This window comes from Salvelinus fontinalis, chromosome 18, assembly GCF_029448725.1.
Source record: "Salvelinus fontinalis isolate EN_2023a chromosome 18, ASM2944872v1, whole genome shotgun sequence".
Classification (NCBI taxonomy): Eukaryota; Metazoa; Chordata; class Actinopteri; order Salmoniformes; family Salmonidae; genus Salvelinus; species Salvelinus fontinalis.
In genome coordinates, this window is record NC_074682.1 from 23,825,631 (window position 1) to 23,848,139 (window position 22,509).

Below are 22,509 nucleotides of genomic sequence, written 5' to 3' on the forward strand. Positions count from 1 at the left end.
GAGAGCAGAACAATGGGCAGGATTTCAAAATGAAAATAAGTTATTTTACTGCAAACATTTCACTTTGCTGAATATGAATGGATGGGAGGTTTGGGAGGTGAACAACTCCTCTATGCCCTCCTGTACCCTTGTCCATTAGTTTATCAGTAGGTAGTGGTAATTGAAATGTTTATGCATTATCCTGTACATATGTATCCTTGACATTTACTGTATGGTGTCTATTCCGACTCACAGGCTCCTCTGTGTTGCTGTTGGCTGCGCTGGTGACTGTGCAGTTTGCCGCGGTGATGGCACCGGGTTGTATGTTGTAGTTGTTGAAGTCCTCCCAGAGCAACAGGGTCTCGTCATTCTCTTCCCACGTCAGGCTGTCACAGTCATCATCAATGTCAAACGTCTCCCTCCTGGCAACAAAATTGTCATCTAAACAATTTCTATGGGGGACAGAGACAGCGAGAGGAAGGAAGAGAGAGAGAAAGGAAGAGAGGACAAACACAACAGGCACCACCTTACAAGAGGTCCAAACACAGAGGAGGAAGAAAGATACAGAGACGGCATGCAGGAAAACAGACTACATACAGTGTTTGAGACTGACTTGAGACAGTGACAGATTTAGTACAATACAAATAAGACTTATAACCAATATCTAATATTACACTGAGGAATTCATATACACAATGAATAGATATTCTTTGTTTTAATGTTCTCATCTATCATTTGGTGGCCCTAATTGTAGCACAGGAAATCAACTACTGAAAAAATAATTAATGCAGGACTCTGAATTAACACTAGATGGGAGCAAAGTACAACATGATAGAAACACAATGCACCATGTGTGTGTGTGTGTGTGTGTGTGTGTGTGTGTGTGTGTGTGTGTGTGTGTGTGTGTGTGTGTGTGTGTGTGTGTGTGTGTGTGTGTGTGTGTGTGTGTGTGTGTGTGTGTGTGTGTGTGTGTGTGTTTGTGTGTGTGAAGGCTGACTCACAGCTGGTTGAGCATGCGTTTCATTTCGTCAGTAACGTTGAGCGGGACCTCCTCCTCTGAGGTACTTGTGCTGGGGTCTGCATCCATCTCAGAGCTGTCCTCGTCAGACACAGGCCTGCACTCCTTCTTCCTGCAGCACGCCATGGCACCCTGGAACACACACACACACACACACACACACACACACACACACACACACACACACACACACACACACACACACACACACACACACACACACACACACACACACACACACACACACACACACAAAACCAGATTACTTACTGGCGGCATCAATGCAGAATTTGGGGCAGTTTATCTAATCCGACATTAGTAATTTAAGCAGTACAATGCACCTCCTAAAAAGCTTCTGGTCTGTTTCTGTCTGGATTCATAGTTGGGCTTTAGCCAGCACTGTCTGCACAATGTGATAACCTTGTGTGCAGTGCAGAGAGTCACAGCATCAGCAGTTCACTGCTGAGCAATGACTGTGTTTGTGTGTGTATGGAGGAGGGGTCAATGAGTATTGTCTTAGTGGTGTGTGTCTGCCTATGTAGAAGAGAGTATAGCAGCAGTATACCGGTAGTTAGCTGTTCCAGAGTGAGGCCTAACATACAGATAGATACACACCCTCTCTGGGAGCGACCAGGCCGGGCTGTCGTTGAACATCTTTGACATGTCCTCTGAGTTGCGCTGCTGAGCCACGTCACACAGTTTGGCGGTGATGTCAATGCGCCGGCAGATGTCCATGTCCACCCGCATGGCATTCTCCTGGATCTTAGTGTCCATGTCCACCCGCATGGCTTTCTCCTGGATCTTAGTGTCCATGTCCACCCGCATGGCTTTCTCCTGGATCTTAGTGTCCATGTCCACCCGCATGGCTTTCTTCTGGATCTTAGTGTCCATGTCCACCCGCATGGCTTTCTCCTGGATCTTAGTGTCCATGTCCACCCGCATGGCTTTCTCCTGGATCTTAGTGTCCATGTCCACCCGAATGGCTTTCTCCTGGATCTTAGTGTCCATGTCCACCCGAATGGCTTTCTCCTGGATCTTAGTGTCCATGTCCACCCGAATGGCTTTCTCCTGGATCTTAGTGTCCATGTCCACCCGCATGGCTTTCTCCTGGATCTTAGTGTCCATGTCAGACATTTGCTGGAGAGGAAGGAGAGGGGTCGGTGTTGCTGGCTGTGAAGTAGAGAATCACCCCACCAAAACCTCTCCTTACTATATTCAACAAATCTCTAAACGCTTTTTATAGCTATCGGACAGATATGAATAACATAAGTCACATGCTGAGTTCATCCATGACTGGTTATCTGTGATTGGCAATATGCGCAGGGCCGGTTCCAGCCATAAGCAACATAAGCAGTCGCTTAGCGCCCTTAGTCGAGCTAGAATAGTAGAATACACAAGGCGCAAGTTTGAATTTTGGTCATGCATCAGCAGTTTATCTCTTGTTTTGTCAGTCACTGACAGTCACTCAATTAGACATGTCAGTGAACAATTTTTAGATTGTTAAATTAGTCTAACCAGTCTAAACTTTTAGTAATCATGGCCGAATACTGACAAGGCACATAGGGCACATGCCCAGGGGCCCTGACCTCCAGGGGGCCCCCATTGATTTTGTTAGTCCCTCTCACTCAGATATCATTAACATGGCATAAGTCATGGCAAAATGTGTAGAATTGCAGGAAATTCGCTTTAAAACTGCAGAAATTTCTCTCCACCCCATGGCAAAATGAGTGAAATTGTATGAAATGTGTTATAAAACTGCAAAACTTTATCCTGTGGCAAAAGTTGTAGAATTGCATGACATTTGTTATAAAATTACTCATGATGTCTCTTCGTCTCTCCTTCCCATGGCAAAATCTGGAGAATTGCGTGCCCCCCAACCAAATCTCACTTAGGGCCCCCAAAAGGCTAGAGCCGGCCTAGCATATGCAGCAGTGTTAAAGTCAATTGAATACACTTGTTGAATTGCAGACCCGGCAGAAACCCACATCCAGTCAGTCTGGGTCAATAACACATCATGCAACATTTCTGTGAAGGTCCAAAGGAAACTCCAAAATGAATTTGTTCACTGCTGCGTCCCATGCTTCTTTTTGTCACTCAATAACTTGCAATTAGTCTAATATGCTATTATGACCAAACAATTCTATACTAAACCGTCTACAAGGGTAAGGCTAGTATTTTGGTTATAGGGTAAAGGGGAGTGGGGAGTGGGAAGGCAGGAATAGAAGTATCTCTTACTTTCATATCCAGATCCATATTGACGTATTGAGATCTCCTGACATATTTGGAACTCAGATGTCGACCACCCTTAATAAATGAGCGATGACAAAGTACACCAATCCTAAGGTCCCAAATTACAGTGTTTATTCACTACCCAGGACATCTATCAGATTAGACACACTGTGTTGCCGCATAGATCTACTACTGTACTGAATGTATCCTCTCTTCTCTGACTACAGGTAGTTGTGCCATGGCGAGGAAGCTGCTATTACCCATAATGCCACTAACCGACATGGCCAGTTAAACAGAGAAGTCAATAAGAGAGGGAGCCAAGCTAGAATGGTTTCTACAGCAATCCAAATGACTCCCAAGCTAAGCCTGCTGCAGTATATTACAGCCGTCACACTAGAGCCAAGCTCCATTTAATTATTATAATATTTTTTTACCTTTATTTAACTAGGCAAGTCAGTTAAAAACAAACTCTTATTTTCAATGATGGCCTAGGAATAGGGGTTTAACTGCCTTGTTCAGGGGCAGAACGGCAGGTTTGAATCTTGTCAGCTCGGGGATTTGATCTTGTAATCTTTCTGTTACTAGACCAATGCTCTAACCACTAGGCTACCTGCCACCCCATGAGAAAAATAAATTGTTGTGGACACAGCGTAAAGTCCTGTTGATCTGCAGTTCGTTTATGAAAACAGTCCTATCTGAGCACTGTGCCTGTCTGAAATGTTGTTTGTGGCAGAATATGTTTTCACTGCTGGGTAAAAATCCAAACAAGGAGGGGTATGAATCTACTAGCCTGTCCTGGAGCCCAGTCTCTAAGTGTGTTCAGGATGATGAATGAAGCCCTAAGGACCTCTACAGTATGACTGACAACATCTATCATCACCTATAAAAAACAAGGATATACACTGAGTGTAGCAAACATTAAGAACACCTTCCTAATATTGAGTTAAACCCCACCCCTTTGTGCCCTCAGAACAGCCTCAATTTGTTGGGACATGGACTCTACAAGGTGTCGAAAGCGTTCCACAGGGATGCTGACCCATGTTGACACCAATGCTTCCCACAGTTGTGTCAAGTTGGCTGACTGTCCTTTGGGTGGAGGACCATTCTTGATACACACAGGAAACTGTTGAGCGTGACAAACCTAGCAGCGTTCAAGTTCTTGACACAAACCGGTGTGCCTGGCACCTCCTTCTTTAAGCTGTCTCCTCCTCTTCATCTCAAATCAAATCAAATTGTATTTGTCACATGCGCCGAAAACAACAAGTGTAGACCTAACAATGAAATGCTTACTTTACAAGCCCTTAACCAACAATGCCTTAAGAAGTTAAGAAAAATAAATAAACAAGTGTTAAGTAAAAAATGAATGAGTAAAAAATAGAAAATAAAAGTAACAAATAATTAAACAGTAGCAGTAAAATAACAAGAGAGCTACAGTTGAAGTCGGAAGTTTACATACACCTTAGCCAAAAACATTTAAACTCAGTTTTTCACAATTCCTGACATTTAATCCAAGTAAAAATTCCCTGTCTTAGGTCAGTTAGGATCCCCACTTTATTTTAAGAATGTGAAATGTCAGAATAATACTAGAGAGAATTATTTATTTCAGCTTTTCTTCCTTTCATCACATTCTCAGTGGGTCAGAAGTTTACATACACTCAATTAGTACTTGGTAGCATTGCCTTTAAATTGTTTAACTTGGGTCAAACGTTTCGGGGAGCCTTCTACAAGCTTCCCACAATAAGTTGGGTGAATTTTGGCCCATTCTTCCTGACAGAGCGGGTGTAACTGAGTCAGGTTGGTCAGCCTCCTTGCTCGCACATGCTTTTTCAGTTCTGCCCACAAATTTTCTATGGGATTGAGGTCAGGGCTTTGTGATGGCCACTCCAATACCTTGACTTTGTTGTCCTTAAGCCATTTTGCCACAACATTGGAAGTATGCTTGGTGTCATTGTCCATTTGGAAGACCCATTTGTGACCAAACTTTACATTCCTGACTGATGTCTTGAGATGTTGCTTCAATATATCCACATAATTTCCCTACCTCATGTTGCCGTCTATTTTGTGAAGTGCACCAGTCCCTCCTGCAGCAAAGCACCCCCACAACACGATGCTGCCACCCATGGGCTTCACGGTTGGGATGGTGTTCTTCGGCTTCCAAGCCTCCCCCTTTTTCCTCCAAACATAACAATGGTCATTATGGCCAAACAGTTCTATTTTTGTTTTATTAGACCAGAGGACATTTCAACAAAAAGTATGATCTTTGTCCCCATGTGCAGTTGCAAACCGTAGTCTGGCTTTTTTATGGCGGTTTTGGAGCAGTGGCTTCTTCCTTGCTGAGCGGCCTTTCAGGTTATGTCAATATAAGACTTGTCGGGTGTCTGAGGGCCTTGTCGGGTGTCTGGAGTAAATCCTTCCCATCCGACTCGTTGAAGAAGAATTCCTCCAGTATGGGGTGAGTAATCACTGCCCTGATATCAAGAAGCTATTTTCCGGTCATAAGACACGGTGGTAGAAATATTATGTGCAAAATAAGTTTCAAATAACGTGAAAAAACATACACAACAGCACAATTGGTTACGGGATCGTAAAACGGCAGCCATCTCCTTCGGCACCATTATTATTCTCTACATCTACACTGATTGAAGGGGATTTTAAGTGACATCAACAAGGGATCAAGCTTTCACCTAGATTCACCTGGTCAGTCTATGTCATGGAAAGAGTGAGTGTACTGTGAAGTGTGAGGGTGTGTATACTATACTCACATCGCTCATAAGGCTCTTAAAGACCACCAGCTCAGCCTTAAGTCTCTCCACCTTCTCATTCAGTTCATCCTGGATCTCCTCTGACTCCTGGGCACTCTGAACACACACCACACACACATACACACAGATTTGCACAATTCAAACACATGCCCCAACCCCATACACTCAAAGACATGCAGCAAAATATCAACACACTTTCTTATTTACCATATTAGAGAAAGCATGTTATTGAATATGGCCCCAATCTATATTTGTACAAGTATGCAGTGGGATAAGTAGTAAAGATGGATTATGGACATTACAGTAGATGCCCAGGGGGACCACATACAGAGTAAATCACACTACATAATCAACTGATATTATTTGTCAAATGACTATTATAATGCAGACCTCCTGTTTCACTTCCATGCTAAACAATATCTACCTGTGTCACCTCAGAGAGGTTAGAGCACCCCAGGGAAGTCTGCTCTCTTCCAGCTTTCTGCTGACCCATAATCCAACACAAACACATATGCTGCCATTGATCAATTTGTCTGTTGACGGTGGTGCAGAGAGAGGGGGGATTTCTACTGTACTAGCACCTGCTGAGGCTTTTGATGTTGCATAGGAACCATGGTGCCTGCCTTGGGCCATGATACTGCAAACTGGTGTAACGATGAGGCACGGGGCATAGTGGTGAGACACGGATGTCCAGGTTTGCTATGGTGGCCATCCAGGTCACCAGGGTCTATGTAGGTTTTCTGACATACATCTACCAGATAGTGATGGGGGAAAACATCTATACAGTTACATATCAAGATATTAATTTAGACAGTATCACAGTATCAAATCGCAATACATATAGAATAGTAAAAATCATAAGAATCACATAATATCGTATCGTCCCTAGCAATTCCCAGCCCTACTACCTGACTATCTCGGGACAAATTCTGTTGACACACACCCGCTCAAGACATTATGGATATGAACAGACCGTAAGAAATGAAGGATGGTGGCATGTACAATAAGTAATGGTCATTTCCACGTAAAAGGACCCATGAGCACCAACATGGAAAGATAAGAGTCTATATTATTTTTGATATTAAGGCATATATTTTTTTACGCACAAATTTTCCACCCTAAAAATGTTGAATAAGCAAATACCCCTTACTAGAAATATAGTGCATTCGGAAAGTATTCAGACCCCTTAACTTTTTCCACATTTTGTTACATTACAGTGTTATTCTAAAATGGCTTAGATTTTGCCACCACCAGGATTCACCGTAGGGATGGTGCCAGGTTTCCTCCAGATGTGACGCTTGGCATTCAGGCCAAAGAGTTCAATCTTGGTTTCATCAGACCAGAGAATCTTTGCCTTTTGGCAAACTCTGAGCGGGCTGTCATGTGCCTTTTACTGAGGAGTGGCTTACGTCTGGCCACTCTATACTGTACTTTACTGTACTCTACTGTATTGTACTTTACTGAACTCTACTGTACTTTACTGTACTGTTCTGAACTATAGTCTACTCTACTTTACTGTACTGTACTATATCCTACTCTACTCTACTGTAATCTACTGCACTCTACTGTAGTGTACTGAACTCTACTCTACTGATGAATTGATACACCACCCCTACCTTGTCAGGTTGTAATACGTCACTTCCTTTTGAACGCGGAACGAGGAAGAGCTCGGTTTTTTTGTTTTGAAAAGTTTGTTGTTTTGAAAGTGTATTGGAAGTAGCTAGCTAACTTTTTTGTTTGGACCCCGCGACACAGTTGGCATCAGTTGTTGGGACTGCTAGTCTCTGTCCAGTGATCCTGTCAAACAAGGACGGATCTGAGGACCTTTTTGGCATTATCAAGCTAGCTGGGTTTTCTTGAGGGCTTGAACGCAGCCCGTGACACGGTTAGCCATTGTGTCTGGGACTGCGGATTTTTCCTGGTTTGTGGCTGTCTAGATCCCTGCTGTTTGTTGTTGTTGTTTTCAATCTCCCCTGCGACCTGCCCTGTCTGGAACAGTGAGGATTAACAGCATAACCTACGTCGCTAGCTACCATGACAAAGACCAAAACCGGCAGAGACCAAAGTACCGTTGAGGACAGTGGTGTCTCTCTATCACACGTGAAGGATCTTTTAAACAAACAAAAATAGTTCTACAAGCAGTTGTTACAACAACAAGAAAATAGCTTCAAGTGCCAAATACTGGTGGAGTAAACTAATAAAAGAATGGACGACCTGACCAGAGTGGTCCAGGACCTGAAGAACAGTTTGCAGTTCTCCCAGGGTCAGCTCGATGAGTTGAAACAGGAGAACGGCAAGATGACAGCAATCTGTAAGTCATTGAGAGAGGACATAATTTCTGTATGTGAATCCATGATAACAATGACGGCTAAATCAGACTATATCGAGGGACAATCAAGGCGGAACAACATGGTTGTGGACAACATTTTATTGAGGTGTTTTTGTTGCAGGTTCATTTGGCACATTTAAAGCATTTTCTTTTGGGGTGTTGTTTTAGGCCACCAAGTGAGAACAGTCAGTATCTAAATAATATGTGAGAAATGCTTGAAACTGTATGTGATGTAAACAGAGAGGTCTACTTTCTTGAGTACCTGAATATTAGCTGGTTTTCATCAAGCTGTCTACTCAAGAGGAAGCTTCTCACTGTAACCAGTGCCTGTAATCTGGTTCAGGTTATTAATCAACCTACCAGGACGTTTACAAACACTACAGGAACAAGATCATCCACATGTATTGATCACATTTTTACTAATACTGTAGAACTTTGTTCTAAAGCTATATCCGTACCCACTGGATGCAGTGATCACAATATAGTGGCTATATCCAGGAAAGTCAAAGTTCCAACAGCTGGGCCTAAAAGGGTGTATAAGAGATCATACCATTTTTTTTGCTGTGACTCTTATGTGGATGATGTTAGAAATATTTGTTGGTCTGATGTGATTAATGAGGAGCATCCAGATGCTGCAATTATGATAATGATGGTGACACTGTCTGGGATTTATTTAGAATTTAAGGCACACTTAACCAGCATGGCTACCACAGCATTCTGCAGCGATACGCCGTCCCATCTGGTTTGCGTTTAGTGGGACTATCATTTGTTTTTCAACAGGACAATGACCCAACACACCTCCAGGCTGTGTAAGGGCTATTTGACCAAGAAGGAGAGTTATGGAGTGCTGCATCAGATGAACTGGCCTCCACAATCACCCGACCTCAACACAATTGAGATGGTTTGGGATGAGTTTGACCGCAGAGTGAAGGAAAAGCACCAACAAGTGCTCAGCATATGTGGGAATTCCTCCAAGACTGTTGGAAAAGCATTCCAGGTGAAGCTGGTTGAGAGAATGCCAAGATTGTGTAAAGTTGTCATCAAGGCAAAGGCTGGCTACTTTGAAGAATCTTAAATATAAATACATTTTGGATTTGTTTAACACTTTCTTGGTTACTACAAGATTCCATAAAGTTGAGGTCGGAATTTTACATACACTTAGGTTGGAGTCATTAAAACTCGTTTTTCAACCACTCCACAAATTTCTTGTTTACAAATTATAGTTTTGGCAAGTCGGTTAGGACATCTACTTTGTGCATGACACAAGTAATTTTTCCAACAATTGTTTACAGACAGATCATTTCACTTATAATTCACTGTATCACAATTCCAGTGGGTCAGAAGTTTACATACACTAACTTGACTGTGCCTTTAAACAGCTTGGAAAATTCCAGAAAAGGATGTCATGGCTTTAGAAACTCCAGATAGGCTAATTGACATCTTTTGAGTCAATTGGAATTGTACCTGTGGATGTATTTCAATTTCTACCTTCAAACTCAGTGCCTTTTTGCTTGACATCATGGGAACATCAAAATAATCAGCCAAGACCTCAGAAAAATAATTGTAGAGTCCACAAGTCTGGTTCATATTTGGGAGCAATTTCCAAACGCCTGAAGATACCACGTTCATCTGTACAAACAATAGTACGCAAGTATAAACACCATGGGACCACGCAGCCGCATACCGCTCAGGAAGAAGACGCTTTCTGTCTCCTAGAGATTAATCGTACTTTGGTGTGAGAAGTGCAAATCAATCCCAGAACAACAGCAAAGGACCTTGTGAAGATGCTGGAGGAAACTTGTACAAAAGTATCTACACTGCTCAAAAAAATAAAGGGAACACTTAAACAACACAATGTAACTCCAAGTCAATCACACTTCTGTGAAATCAAACTGTCCACTTAGGAAGCAACACTGATTGACAATAAATTTCACATGCTGTTGTGCAAATGGAATAGACAAAAGGTGGAAATTATAGGCAATTAGCAAGACACCCCCCAAAACAGGAGTGATTCTGCAGGTGGTGACCACAGACCACTTCTCAGTTCCTATGCTTCCTGGCTGATGTTTTGGTCACTTTTGAATGCTGGCGGTGCTCTCACTCTAGTGGTAGCATGAGACGGATTCTACAACCCACACAAGTGGTTCAGGTAGTGCAGTTCATCCAGGATGGCACATCAATGCGAACTGTGGCAAAAAGGTTTGCTGTGTCTGTCAGCGTAGTGTCCAGAGCATGCAGGCGCTACCAGGAGACAGGCCAGTACATCAGGAGACGTGGAGGAGGCCGTAGGAGGGCAACAACCCAGCAGCAGGACCGGTACCTCCGCCTTAGTGCAAGGAGGTGCACTGCCAGAGCCCTGCAAAATGACCTCCAGCAGGCCACAAATGTGCATGTGTCAGCATATGGTCTCACAAGGGGTCTGAGGATCTCATCTCGGTACCTAATGGCAGTCAGGCTACCTCTGGCGAGCACATGGAGGGCTGTGCGGCCCCACAAAGAAATGCCACCCCACACCATGACTGACCCATCGCCAAACCGGTCATGCTGGAGGATGTTGCAGGCAGCAGAACGTTCTCCACGGCGTCTCCAGACTCTGTCACGTCTGTCACATGTGCTCAGTGTGAACCTGCTTTCATCTGTGAAGAGCACAGGGCGCCAGTGGCGAATTTGCCAATCTTGGTGTTCTCTGGCAAATGCCAAACGTCCTGCACGGTGTTGGGCTGTAAGCACAACCCCCACCTGTGGACGTCGGGCCCTCATACCACCCTCATGGAGTCTGTTTCTGACCGTTTGAGCAGACACATGCACATTTGTGGCCTGCTGGAGGTCATTTTGCAGGGCTCTGGCAGTGCTCCTCCTTGCACAAAGGCGGAGGTACCGGTCCTGCTGCTGGGTTGTTGCCCTCCTACGGCCTCCTCCACGTCTCCTGATGTACTGGCCTGTCTCCTGGTAGCGCCTGCATGCTCTGGACACTACGCTGACAGACACAGCAAACCTTTTTGCCACAGTTCGCATTGATGTGCCATCCTGGATGAACTGCACTACCTGAGCCACTTGTGTGGGTTGTAGACTCCGTCTCATGCTACCACTAGAGTGAGAGCACCGCCAGCATTCAAAAGTGACCAAAACATCAGCCAGGAAGCATAGGAACTGAGAAGTGGTCTGTGGTCACCACCTGCAGAATCACTCCTGTTTTGGGGGGTGTCTTGCTAATTGCCTATAATTTCCACCTTTTGTCTATTCCATTTGCACAACAGCATGTGAAATTTATTGTCAATCAGTGTTGCTTCCTAAGTGGGCAGTTTGATTTCACAGAAGTGTGATTGACTTGGAGTTACATTGTGTTGTTTAAGTGTTCCCTTTATTTTTTTGAGCAGTGTATATCAACAGTAAAACGAGTCCTATATCGATAAAACCTGAAAGGCCGTTCAGCAAGGAAGAAGCTACTGCTCCAAAACCGCCATAAAAAAGCCAGACTATGGTTTGCAACTGCACATGGGGACAAAGATTGTACTTTTTGGAGAAATGTCCTCTGGTCTGATTAAACAAAATTAGAACTGTTTGGCCATAATGACCATTATGTTTTGAGGAAAAAGGGGGAGGCTTGCAAGCCGAAGAACACCATCCCAACCGTGAAGCACGAGGGTGGCCGCATCATGTTGTGGGGGTGCTTTGCTGCAGGAGGGACTGGTGCACTTCACAAAATAAATGTAATCATGAGGTAGGGAAATTATGTGGATATATTGAAGCAACATCTCAAGACATCAGTCAGGAAGGTAAAGCTTGGTCGCAAATGGGTCTTCCAAATGGACAATGACCCCAAGCATACTTCCAAAGTTGTGCCAAAAAGGACAACAAAGTCAAGGTATTGGAGTGGCCATCACAAAGCAATGAGCTCAATCCTATAGAAAATTTGTGGGCATAACTGAAAAAGCATGTGCAAGCAAGGAGGCTGACAAACCTGACTCAGCTACAACAGCTATGTCAGGAGGAAAGGGACAAAATTCACCCAACTTATTGTGGGAAGCTGGTGGAAGGCTATCTGAAACATTTGACCCAAGTTAAACAATTTAAAGGCAATGCTACCAAGTACTAATTGAGTTTATGTAATCTTTTGAATGTGATGAAATAAATAAAAGCTGAAATAAATCATTCTCTCTACTATTATTCTGACAGTTCACATTCTTAAAAATAAAGTGGTGATTCTAAATGACCTAAACAGGGATTTTTTACTTGGATTAAATGTCAGGAATTGTTTAACTGAGTTTAAATGTATTTGGCTAAGGTGTATGTAAACTTCTGACTTCAACTGTATGTGTTATTTCATAGTTTTGATGTCTTCACTATTATTCTACAATGTAGAAATTAGTAAAAAATAAAGAAAAAAACGTGGAATGAGTAGGTGTGTCCAAACTTTTGACTGGTACTGTGTATATATAACATTTTTGGGAGTGGCGGCAACTGTCACGTTCCTGACCTATTTATGTTAGTTGTTATGTGTGTTAGTCGGTCAGGACGTGAGGTTGGGTGGGCATTCTATGTTTTCTGTTTCTGTGTTGGTTTTGTGTTGCCTGGTATGGCTCTTAATTAGAGGCAGGTGTTTGGCGTTCCTCTAATTAAGAGTCATATTTAGGTAGGCGTTGTCACAGTGTTCGTTGTGGGTGATTGTCTTCCGTGTTTGTGTTATGGTTGCACCATACGGAACTGTATACGGTTTGTTCGGTTTATGTAGTCTGTTTCCTATTCCTGCGTTCTTCGTGTTTATGTAAGTTCTCATGTTTAGGTCAGTCTACGTCGTTTGTTATTTTGTATTATTTCAATTGTAGTTCGTGTTCGTTTTTCGTCTTGTCATTAAATTCATTATGTGTTCAAACTTCGCTGCGCCTTGGTTCAATCCCTGCTCCTCTTCGGATGAAGAAGAGGAGGACAGCCGTTACAGAATCACCCACCATACCAGAGCCAAGCAGCGGAGTCAACGGAGTAAGGGACAGGAAAAGAAGGAGCAATGGACATGGGAGGATTTATTGGATGGAAAAGGTGTCTACACATGGGAGGAGATCCTGGCTGGTAGAGATCGCCTCCCATGGGAACAGCTGGAGGCACTGAGGAGAGCAGAGGCTACCGGGGAGAGGAACCGGAGCTATGAGGGAACGCGTCTGGCACGGAAGCCAAAAAAGCCCGTAAGTAATTCCCAAAAATTTCTTGGGGGGGGGCTAGGAGGTAGTGGGCCAAGGGCAGGTAGGAGACCTGCGCCCACTTCCCAGGCTTACCGTGGAGAGCGGGAGTACGGGCAGGCGCCGTGTTACGCAGTAGAGCGCACGGTGTCTCCTGTACGAGTGCATAGCCCAGTGCGGGTTATTCCACCTCCCCGCACTGGTAGGGCTAGATTGGGTATTGAGCCAGGTGTCATGAGGCCGGCTCAACGCGTCTGGTCTCCAGTGCGTCTCCTCGGGCCGGCATACATGGCACCTGCCTTACGCATGGTTTCCCCGGTTCGCCTACATAGGCCAGTGCGGGTTATTCCACCTCCCCGCATTGGTCGGGCAACCGGGAGCATTCAACCAGGTAAGGTTGGGCAGGCTCAATGCTCAAGAGTGCCAGTACGTCTCCACGGTCCGGTATTTCCGGCACCACCTCCCCGCCCCAGCCTAGTACCTACAGTGTCTACACTACGCACTAGGCTACCAGTGCGTATCCTGAGCCCTGTTCCTCCTCCACGCACTCTCCCTGTAGTGCGTGTATCTAGCCCGGTGCCTCCAGTTCCGGCCCCACGCACTAAGCTACCAGTGCGTCTCCAGAGCCCTGTACAAACTGTATCTTCTCCCCCTACTAATCCTGATGTGCTTGTCCTCAGCCCGGCGTCACCAGTGCCGGTACCACGCATCAGTTATAGAGTGGGCTTTGAGAATACAGTGTGCCCTGTCCCTGCTCCCCGCACTAGTAGGAAGGTGCTTATCCTTAGCCCGGTGCCTCCAGTTCCGGCACCACGCACCAGGTCTACAGTGCACCGTATCCGGCCAGAGCCATCCGTCTCCCCAGCGCCATCTGAGCCATCCGTCTCCCCAGCGCCATCTGAGCCATCCGTCTCCCCAGCGCCATCTGAGCCATCCGTCTCCCCAGCGCCATCTGAGCCATCCGTCTCCCCAGCGCCGTCTGAGCCATCCGTCTGCCAGGAGCCTGCAAAGCCGCCCGTCTGCCATGAGCCTGCAAAGCCGCCCGTCTGCCATGAGCCTACAGAGCAATCCGCCAGACAGGAGCCGCTAGAGCCGTCAGCCAGACAGGAGCCGCTAGAGCCGTCAGCCAGACAGGATCTGCCAGAGCCGCCAACCAGACAGGATCTGCTAGAGCAGCCAACCAGACAGGATCTGCTAGAGCCGCCAACCAGACAGGATCTGCCAGAGCCGCCAACCAGACAGGATCTGCCAGAGCCGCCAACCAGACAGGATCTGCCAGAGCCGCCAGCGAGCAATGAGCAGCCAGAGCCGTCAGAGAGCCATGAGCAGCCAGAGCCGTCAGAGAGCCATGAGCAGCCAGAGCCGTCAGAGAGCCATGAGCAGCCAGAGCCGTCAGAGAGCCATGAGCAGCCAGAGCCGTCAGAGAGCCATGAGCAGCCAGAGCCGTCAGAGAGCCATGAGCGTCGAGAGCCGCCAGAGCGCCATGAGCGTCGAGAGCCGTCAGCCTGCCATGAGCGTCGAGAGCCGTCAGCCTGCCATGAGCGTCGAGAGCCGTCAGCCTGCCATGAGCGTCGAGAGCCGTCAGCCTGCCATGAGCGTCGAGAGCCGTCAGCCTGCCATGAGCGTCGAGAGCCGTCAGCCTGCCATGAGCGTCGAGAGCCGTCAGCCTGCCATGAGCGTCGAGAGCCGTCAGCCTGCCATGAGCGTCGAGAGCCGTCAGCCAGCCATGAGCGTCGAGATTCGTCAGTCAGCCATGAGCTGCCCTTCAGCCTGAAACGGCTAGATACCCAGAACTGCCCATCAGTCCAGAGCTGTCTCTCTGTCCGGAGCTGCCTTTCAGTCCGGAGTTGCCCCTCTATCCTGATCTCCCTCTCTATCTTGATCTACCTCTATATTCTTATCTATCCCTCTGTCTTGATTTATCTCTCTGTCCCGGTGCTGTCCTTATTAGTGAGGTTATTAAGAGGATTTTGTGGGGGTAAAAAGAGGGTGGACATTCTTAGAGGGAGGAAGCTAGGATGGATTATGGTGGGGTGGGGACCTCGCCCGGAGCCTGAGCCACCACCGTGGTTAGATGCCCACCCAGACCCTCCCCTAGACTTTGTGCTGGTGCGTCCGGAGTTCGCACCTTGTGGGGGGGGTAATGTCACGTTCCTGACCTATTTATGTTAGTTGTTATGTGTGTTAGTTGGTCAGGACGTGAGGTTGGGTGGGCATTCTATGTTTTCTGTTTCTGTGTTGGTTTTGGGTTGCCTGGTATGGCTCTTAATTAGAGGCAGGTGTTTGGCGTTCCTCTAATTAAGAGTCATATTTAGGTAGGCGTTGTCACAGTGTTCGTTGTGGGTGATTGTCTTCCGTGTTTGTGTTATGGTTGCACCATACGGAACTGTATACGGTTTGTTCGGTTTATGTAGTCTGTTTCCTATTCGTGCGTTCTTCGTGTTTATGTAAGTTCTCATGTTTAGGTCAGTCTACGTCGTTTGTTATTTTGTATTATTTCAAGTGTAGTTCGTGTTCGTTTTTCGTCTTGTCATTAAATTCATTATGTGTTCAAACTTCGCTGCGCCTTGGTTCAATCCCTGCTCCTCTTCGGATGAAGAAGAGGAGGACAGCCGTTACAGCAACGAGTTATCGGGGAAACACTGACACTACTCTACTATTCTGTGCTGTACTCTACTGGGGCCTCATTTATCAACCATGTGTAAATGTCTTACTAAATTCTGGCGTAAATGGAGATTCTAGGATTTGCATTGCCTCACAAATTATTGGGATTTATCAAACTGTTGCACGCAACATATATGCATGATTTCATTGATATATCAGAGCTATATTGTATTATATTTGACTCACACGGTCTCCTTATATTATATTTATGCGGTCGTGAACGACCACTCCAACCCCACCTAGAAAACGCCCTCCATTCACCTTTTATGGTAACAAAAACGACCTAATTTGTGTATAATTTGGAGATGTTGGAACTGTGCCATGATAGTTCCTGAAAGAAAGTGCAATAGCAAATTTGATCACATTTCTGTAGATGTGTGGGCAGAATGTTTGTGACTTTTACAAACAAAAAATGCATGCAGCCTAGTGAATGCCAAACACTGTCCATGCATTCTGCAAGATTGATTGTCCTCTCTAACAATTTTAAAGTAAATGCTGCATCCCACATTTCTATGTAAAATACTAATTGTTGTTCAATATTTTGTTTATCAATACATGATTGTGTTTCTATCTCCTGCCTTGGTATAGGCTCAAATTAGATAGGCTAGTCTTTGATTTTCACACTCCTAATCCTATCGCACATTAACACTGGAGCGTACCCATACTGTCACATACTGTAGGCTACTGTCAAGGCTACCGGTCTGTTTACTTCAGAGCATGCTTCACTATTGAATGAGCGAATGAACATTTGTTGTGTAGACAGAATAATTGAAACCAATTATGTCAGCAAAGGAGAGACATGTCCTGCAATATGTTTGATTTAGGCCTATATAATAAAAACAAAATAAATATATTGTATTAGACGACATGCTGCTATGCAATCTCCTTACCATCAGCAAATGCATGTGTTTTATCATTAGGCCTACATTTGAATGTTTTTATTAACTTACCACTATTGTACTTCCTGTGCATCAAACACCTCCCATTTCCTTCAAATGAACAATATGTCTATTTGCTTGCAATAGAGTTGATCAACCTTGTAGAAGTTGTGCACACGCATGGTTTGAGATTTGAGTGGAGATATATGCACTTTCCCTTCAAGTTCAAAATGGATAAATACCAACCTTTGCGGGAAAACTCAAGCATGCAAGCTTTAGAGTATTTTTTTGTGTCCATAAACCATTGACAAATGAGGCCCCTGAGCTCTACTGTGCTTGCTGTAATTTGATGTCCAAACTTGTGAAACATACACCATGATTGGTTCAGATTTGGTCTGGTCCAGACCAACCAAATTTGGTCTTGGTTGGGGGCAGAGCTCATTAAAAGAATTGCCAGTATGTAGAATAATACCCAAATATGCAAAGGAGGATATTGCATGTTTATACCTTAGTGTACCTATTTAGGATACATCACCATGAAGAGGATGACATGTATATCCATAATTATCTATTTCTGTGTAGTACAGATCAGGGACACATGATGAAATTCCGTTACCGCAATTCCGTTACCAGGTGTAAATCCACTTCACTTACTGTAGTTCAATAACCAAAATAAAAAAATTTAGGCAATGTGTCATGTCATAGCTGACACATCATTCTTTCTACAGACATTGTTGAATCTTAATTCGGTTACCAAACTTTGCATCTGCACAGTTCTTCCAGTAAATGTGTTTTTGTAAAATATTCTATGTAAATTGTTAAAAGTAGTACTTTTGCATAGAGTTGTATGGTTTGTTCAACTTTGAAATCAATGGTTTTTGTTTGGCATACATTTTAAGTGAAACATCTCAGAGCAAGTGAGTTTCAGCGCAATTCCGTTACGGTGGAATTGCCCTGATTCAAAGGATGTATCTTTTTTCAGCAGCTGTGGGGCTTACATTTTCTTTGTCTTTATGACAATAACCATCTGAAAGGCATTATACGGTAGTGAATAAAGTACAATTGGATCTTGAGATGAAGGTGAAATTTGTTATGGTGAAGGTACATTTATTTTATGTTGGTTGAAGGTGAATTGATGGTTTATGTCTACTCACCTCCTGCATGGATTCCACCAAGGACTCGAGCTGCTCTCGTCTGTTTAGCTCCTCTTCCCATCTACAACACAGAACACATGGAGGGTCAGTTACCTGCACTTACATTATACTTACATTTGAAATACAAAATAGCCTTATATTCAAGACTACTGTTCAAACTTAGACGTCAAACAATGTCAAGGTTCTGGCCTAATGCTTCTAGAAATGTTACGAATAACCGTGCTCATGGAGCTCTCAACTAGCCTTCGTATTGTTTAATATGCCATATAGCCCTTTGAGGTATATCAGTGTGAACAGAATGTCACAGTTAGTAAAGACGGTCAGAGTCTCCCCGTCCCAGCCTTGGCCTTAACCTTTACCTTGACTGTAACGTGAACTCTGTCTCCCACTACTGCCCTATACACTTCCCACTGGGTCTTTGATTACAACAAAGGAGAGGAGGTTCCATACAATATACTGTATGTATATCACCTAGAAAAACAAATGATCACTAAGTCTTCGCTACAAATTGCTTGAGGTTCCTCCAGATTGGACCTCTGTTTTATGTTTAAAAAGATATTCCATGAAGTTGACAGCATGTCTCAATTGATATAATGTCTTGGCTGCTTAAACAGGCATCTATCTACCAGGGTCTCATCATTACATGGAATTCAGTGGCTAACATCAATGGAAGAAACATTCCTTCCATCCTAGTCACCGAAGGGGAAAAATCATTCCTTCCATCCTAGTCACAGAAGGGGAAGAAACATTCCTTCCATCCTAGTCACAGAAGGGGAAGAAACATTCCTTCCATCCTAGTCACAGAAGGGGAAGAAACATTCCTTCCATCCAAGTCACAGAAGGGGAAAAATCATTCCTTCCATCCTAGTCACAGAAGGGGAAGAAACATTCCTTCCATCCTAGTCACAGAAGGGGAAGAAACATTCCTTCCATCCAAGTCACAGAAGGGGAAGAAACATTCCTTCCATCCTAGTCACAGAAGGGGAAGAAACATTCCTTCCATCCTAGTCACAGAAGGGGAAGAAACATTCCTTCCATCCTAGTCACAGAACGGGAATAACTGAACATGTGTTGTATCTATTGAACTTGAAAATGCATGTCAGAATATCTGAACTCTAAAGAGACTAATGTATTAAATATTTTTAAGTATTTAACTAGTCAGAAATATGAATATGGTTACTCAAGAACATCTTCAGAGTTATTGTTTGTATAAACCAACTCCTTCCAGGAATAGTCAGAAGAGACCATGATAAATGTGAGAGTATATGAACTGCCTGATTCTCTCACAGTCACAATCGTTACTCATAGCCTATGGTTAGCAGGGAATTGTTCTCTCAGTTGACAGGTCATATCTTCTTGGTTACCATAGCATGCCAGTAGACTTGTGTAGAAATAGAAATAGAAATAGTGCTGCAATGGGTTATAAGCCACTTTTAGCCTCTATTACATTCACATGACATAACAGGCAGTTATAGCACAGGCCTGGTCAGTATCTCCAAACTAGACTCTGACTGCTACATTGTCTAAGGATAGAAAAAGAGGACATACCGAGGCACAGCATGATTCCCTAAACAGAGTGGAAAGTGAAAGAATAGAGAGTAAAGTCATTCATCAGTATGAGGTAAGTCACAGTGTTACACATTAACGTGACTAAACGACTTTATGGGCTATCAAACAAAATAGTGGTCATTTCCCCCCTCCCCCAGCTAACTCTCATGCCTTGCTCCACCAATGCGAGACAGGGTGTGGGGGATGTGACCAAAACACCAAAGAATGCTGGCACATTTTGTCTGGCCATGCCCTCACTATAGCAACAGGACCAGAGACAGAAATACTAAAGTAAAAATCATTCCACACAGAGTTAAATACTTTTAAAAAATCTCCTCTCTTGATCTGAAAGCAATTTTCTAGAATTCACCATTGAATGTAGAGTAAACAACATACAGTCCATCACTAGAGAGTCTTCTATCTGACCAACCTCCCTTTGTTGCTTTCGGAATCCACTAAATGTAGGCGACACTGTCTTATTAGCTAGAGAGAAGTATCCCTGGCTGGGCGGTCTCCAGCTCACATTTGATTGAAGCGTTGGTTCAAAAAAATGCTGGTACTGCTGCTTTACTGTATCCAAGAGCAGGATGTTTCCCAAGTAACACAAAGGTCATTGGAGTTCAGAACTGCATCACATCTACCCTCTGCAGACAGAGGAAAACAGTATGTCACAGCATCTGCATGTGCTCCGCATCACTTACAATCTACAGTGCCTTCAGAGAGTATTCATACAGCTTGACTTATTCCACATGTTGTTGTGTTACAGCCTGAATTCAAAATGGATTAAATACAAACTGTGGCAAAGAAGGGGGCCGAGTGATAAAGGGCAGATATATGAGGGCAGAACTAATAAACAAGCTCTGCGCTCTCACTAAAATGGCCACCCCGACCAGAACTACAGATCACAAAATGGCTGAGATGTGTGAGGGGAGATGTGGGGCAAAGAAGGGGACCGAGTGATAAATAGCAGATATCTGAGGTCAGAACTAATAAACGAGAGTTCGTAATTCAGACGGATGCCTTTGGTGTTGGAGGGCCAGTAGGAGGCACTCTTTCCTTAATGATCGGCTATGAAAAGCCAACTGACATTTACTCCTGAGGTGCTGCACCCTCGACAACTACTGTGATTATTATTATTTGACCATAATGGTCATTTATGAACATTTGAACATCTTGGCCATGTTCTGTTATAATCTCCACCCGGCACAGCCAGAAGAGGACTGGCCACCCCTCATAGCCTGGTTCCTCTCTAGGTTTCTTCCTAGGTTTTGGCCTTTCTAGGGAGTTTTTCCTAGCCACCGTGCTTCTACACCTGCATTGCTTGCTGTTTGGGTTTTTATGCTGGGTTTTACAGGACAAGCTCGATTTGAGGAAAATATAGAGCTGCCGACGTGGGCCGCCGACGCACACGAGGACTGTGAGCTTTCGTTCTCCGTGGCCGATGTGAGTAAGACATTAAGCGAGTTAACCCTTCCAAGGCTACCGGCCCAGATGGCATTCCTAGCCACGTCCTCAGAGCATGTGCAGACCAGCTGGCATATTCAATCTCTCCCTATCCAAGTCTGTTGTCCCCACTTGCTTCAAAATATCCACCATTGTTCCTGTAACTGAACTAAATGACTATCGCCCCGTAGCACTCATTTCCGTCATCATAAAGGGCTTTAACACCATAGTGCCCTCCAAGCTCCTCAATAAGCTCAGGCCCCTGGGTCTGAACCTGGCCCTGTGCAACTGGATCCTGGACTTCCTGATAGGCTGACCCCAGGTGATGAAGGTCGGCAACAACACCTCCGCCACACTGACCCTCAACGTGGGGGCCCCACAAGTGTGCATGCTCAGCCCCCTCCTGTACTCCCTGTTCACCCATGGCTGCGTGGCCACGCACGTCTCCAACTGAATCCGCAAGTTGGCAGACAACACAACAGCAGTAGGCCTGATTACCAACAACAACAAGACAGCCTACAGGGTGAGGGCTCTGGTGGAGTGGTGCCAGGGAAATAACCTCAACATCAACTAAAACAAAGGAGCTGATCGTGGACTTCAGGAGACAGGCCCCATCCACATCGACAGGGCAACAGCAGAGGGTGAAAAGCATCAACTTCCTCGGCATGCACATCACTGACATCCTGAAATGGTCCACCCACACAGACAGTGAACCTCAGGAGGCTGAAGAAATGCGTCTTGGCCCCTAAGACCCTTAGAAACTTCTACAAATGCACCATTGAGAGCATCCTGTCGGGCTGTATCACAGCATGATACGACAACTGCACTGACCGTAACAGCAAGGCTCTCCAAAGGGTGGGGCGGTCAGCCCAACGCATCACCTGGGGCACAATGCCTGCCCTCCAGGACATCTACAGCACCCGGTGTCACAGGAAGGCCAAGAAAATCATCAAGGACCTCAGCCACCCGAGCCATGGCCTGTTCACCCTGCTACAGTCTAGTAGGTGGAGACAGTACATGTGCATCAAAGCTGGGACAGAGAGAATGAAAAGCAGCTTCTATCTACAGGCCATCAGACTGTTAAATAGTAACCAATAGCCGGCCTCTGCCGAGTACCCTGCCCTGAACTTTTGTCACTGTTACTAGCCGGCTACCACCCGGTACTCAACCCTGTACCGTAGAGACTGCTGTCCTATGTACATAGTCATTGAACACTGTTCACTTTGATAATGTTAACATGCTGTTTTACCCACTTCATATGTATATACTGTATTCTAATCAAGGCTCAAATATATACACTGCTCAAAAAAATAAAGTGAACACTTAAACAA

General features: G+C 44.8%; 1 protein-coding gene across 1 annotated transcript in view; it reads right to left on the reverse strand.

Annotated features, from left to right (window-relative positions):
- The window catches only part of LOC129815182 (intermediate filament family orphan 2-like), a 76,446-nt gene that overhangs the window by 5,860 nt on the left and 48,077 nt on the right, over positions 1–22,509 (reverse strand). Inside the window, exons 2-6 of the mRNA XM_055868676.1 lie at positions 18,188–18,248; positions 5,989–6,084; positions 1,613–2,134; positions 981–1,129; positions 233–431 (exon numbers count right to left, since the gene is read on the reverse strand). Coding sequence (XP_055724651.1) covers positions 233–431; positions 981–1,129; positions 1,613–2,134; positions 5,989–6,084; positions 18,188–18,248 — 1,027 coding nt within the window. The remainder of the gene's footprint in view (positions 1–232; positions 432–980; positions 1,130–1,612; positions 2,135–5,988; positions 6,085–18,187; positions 18,249–22,509) is intronic.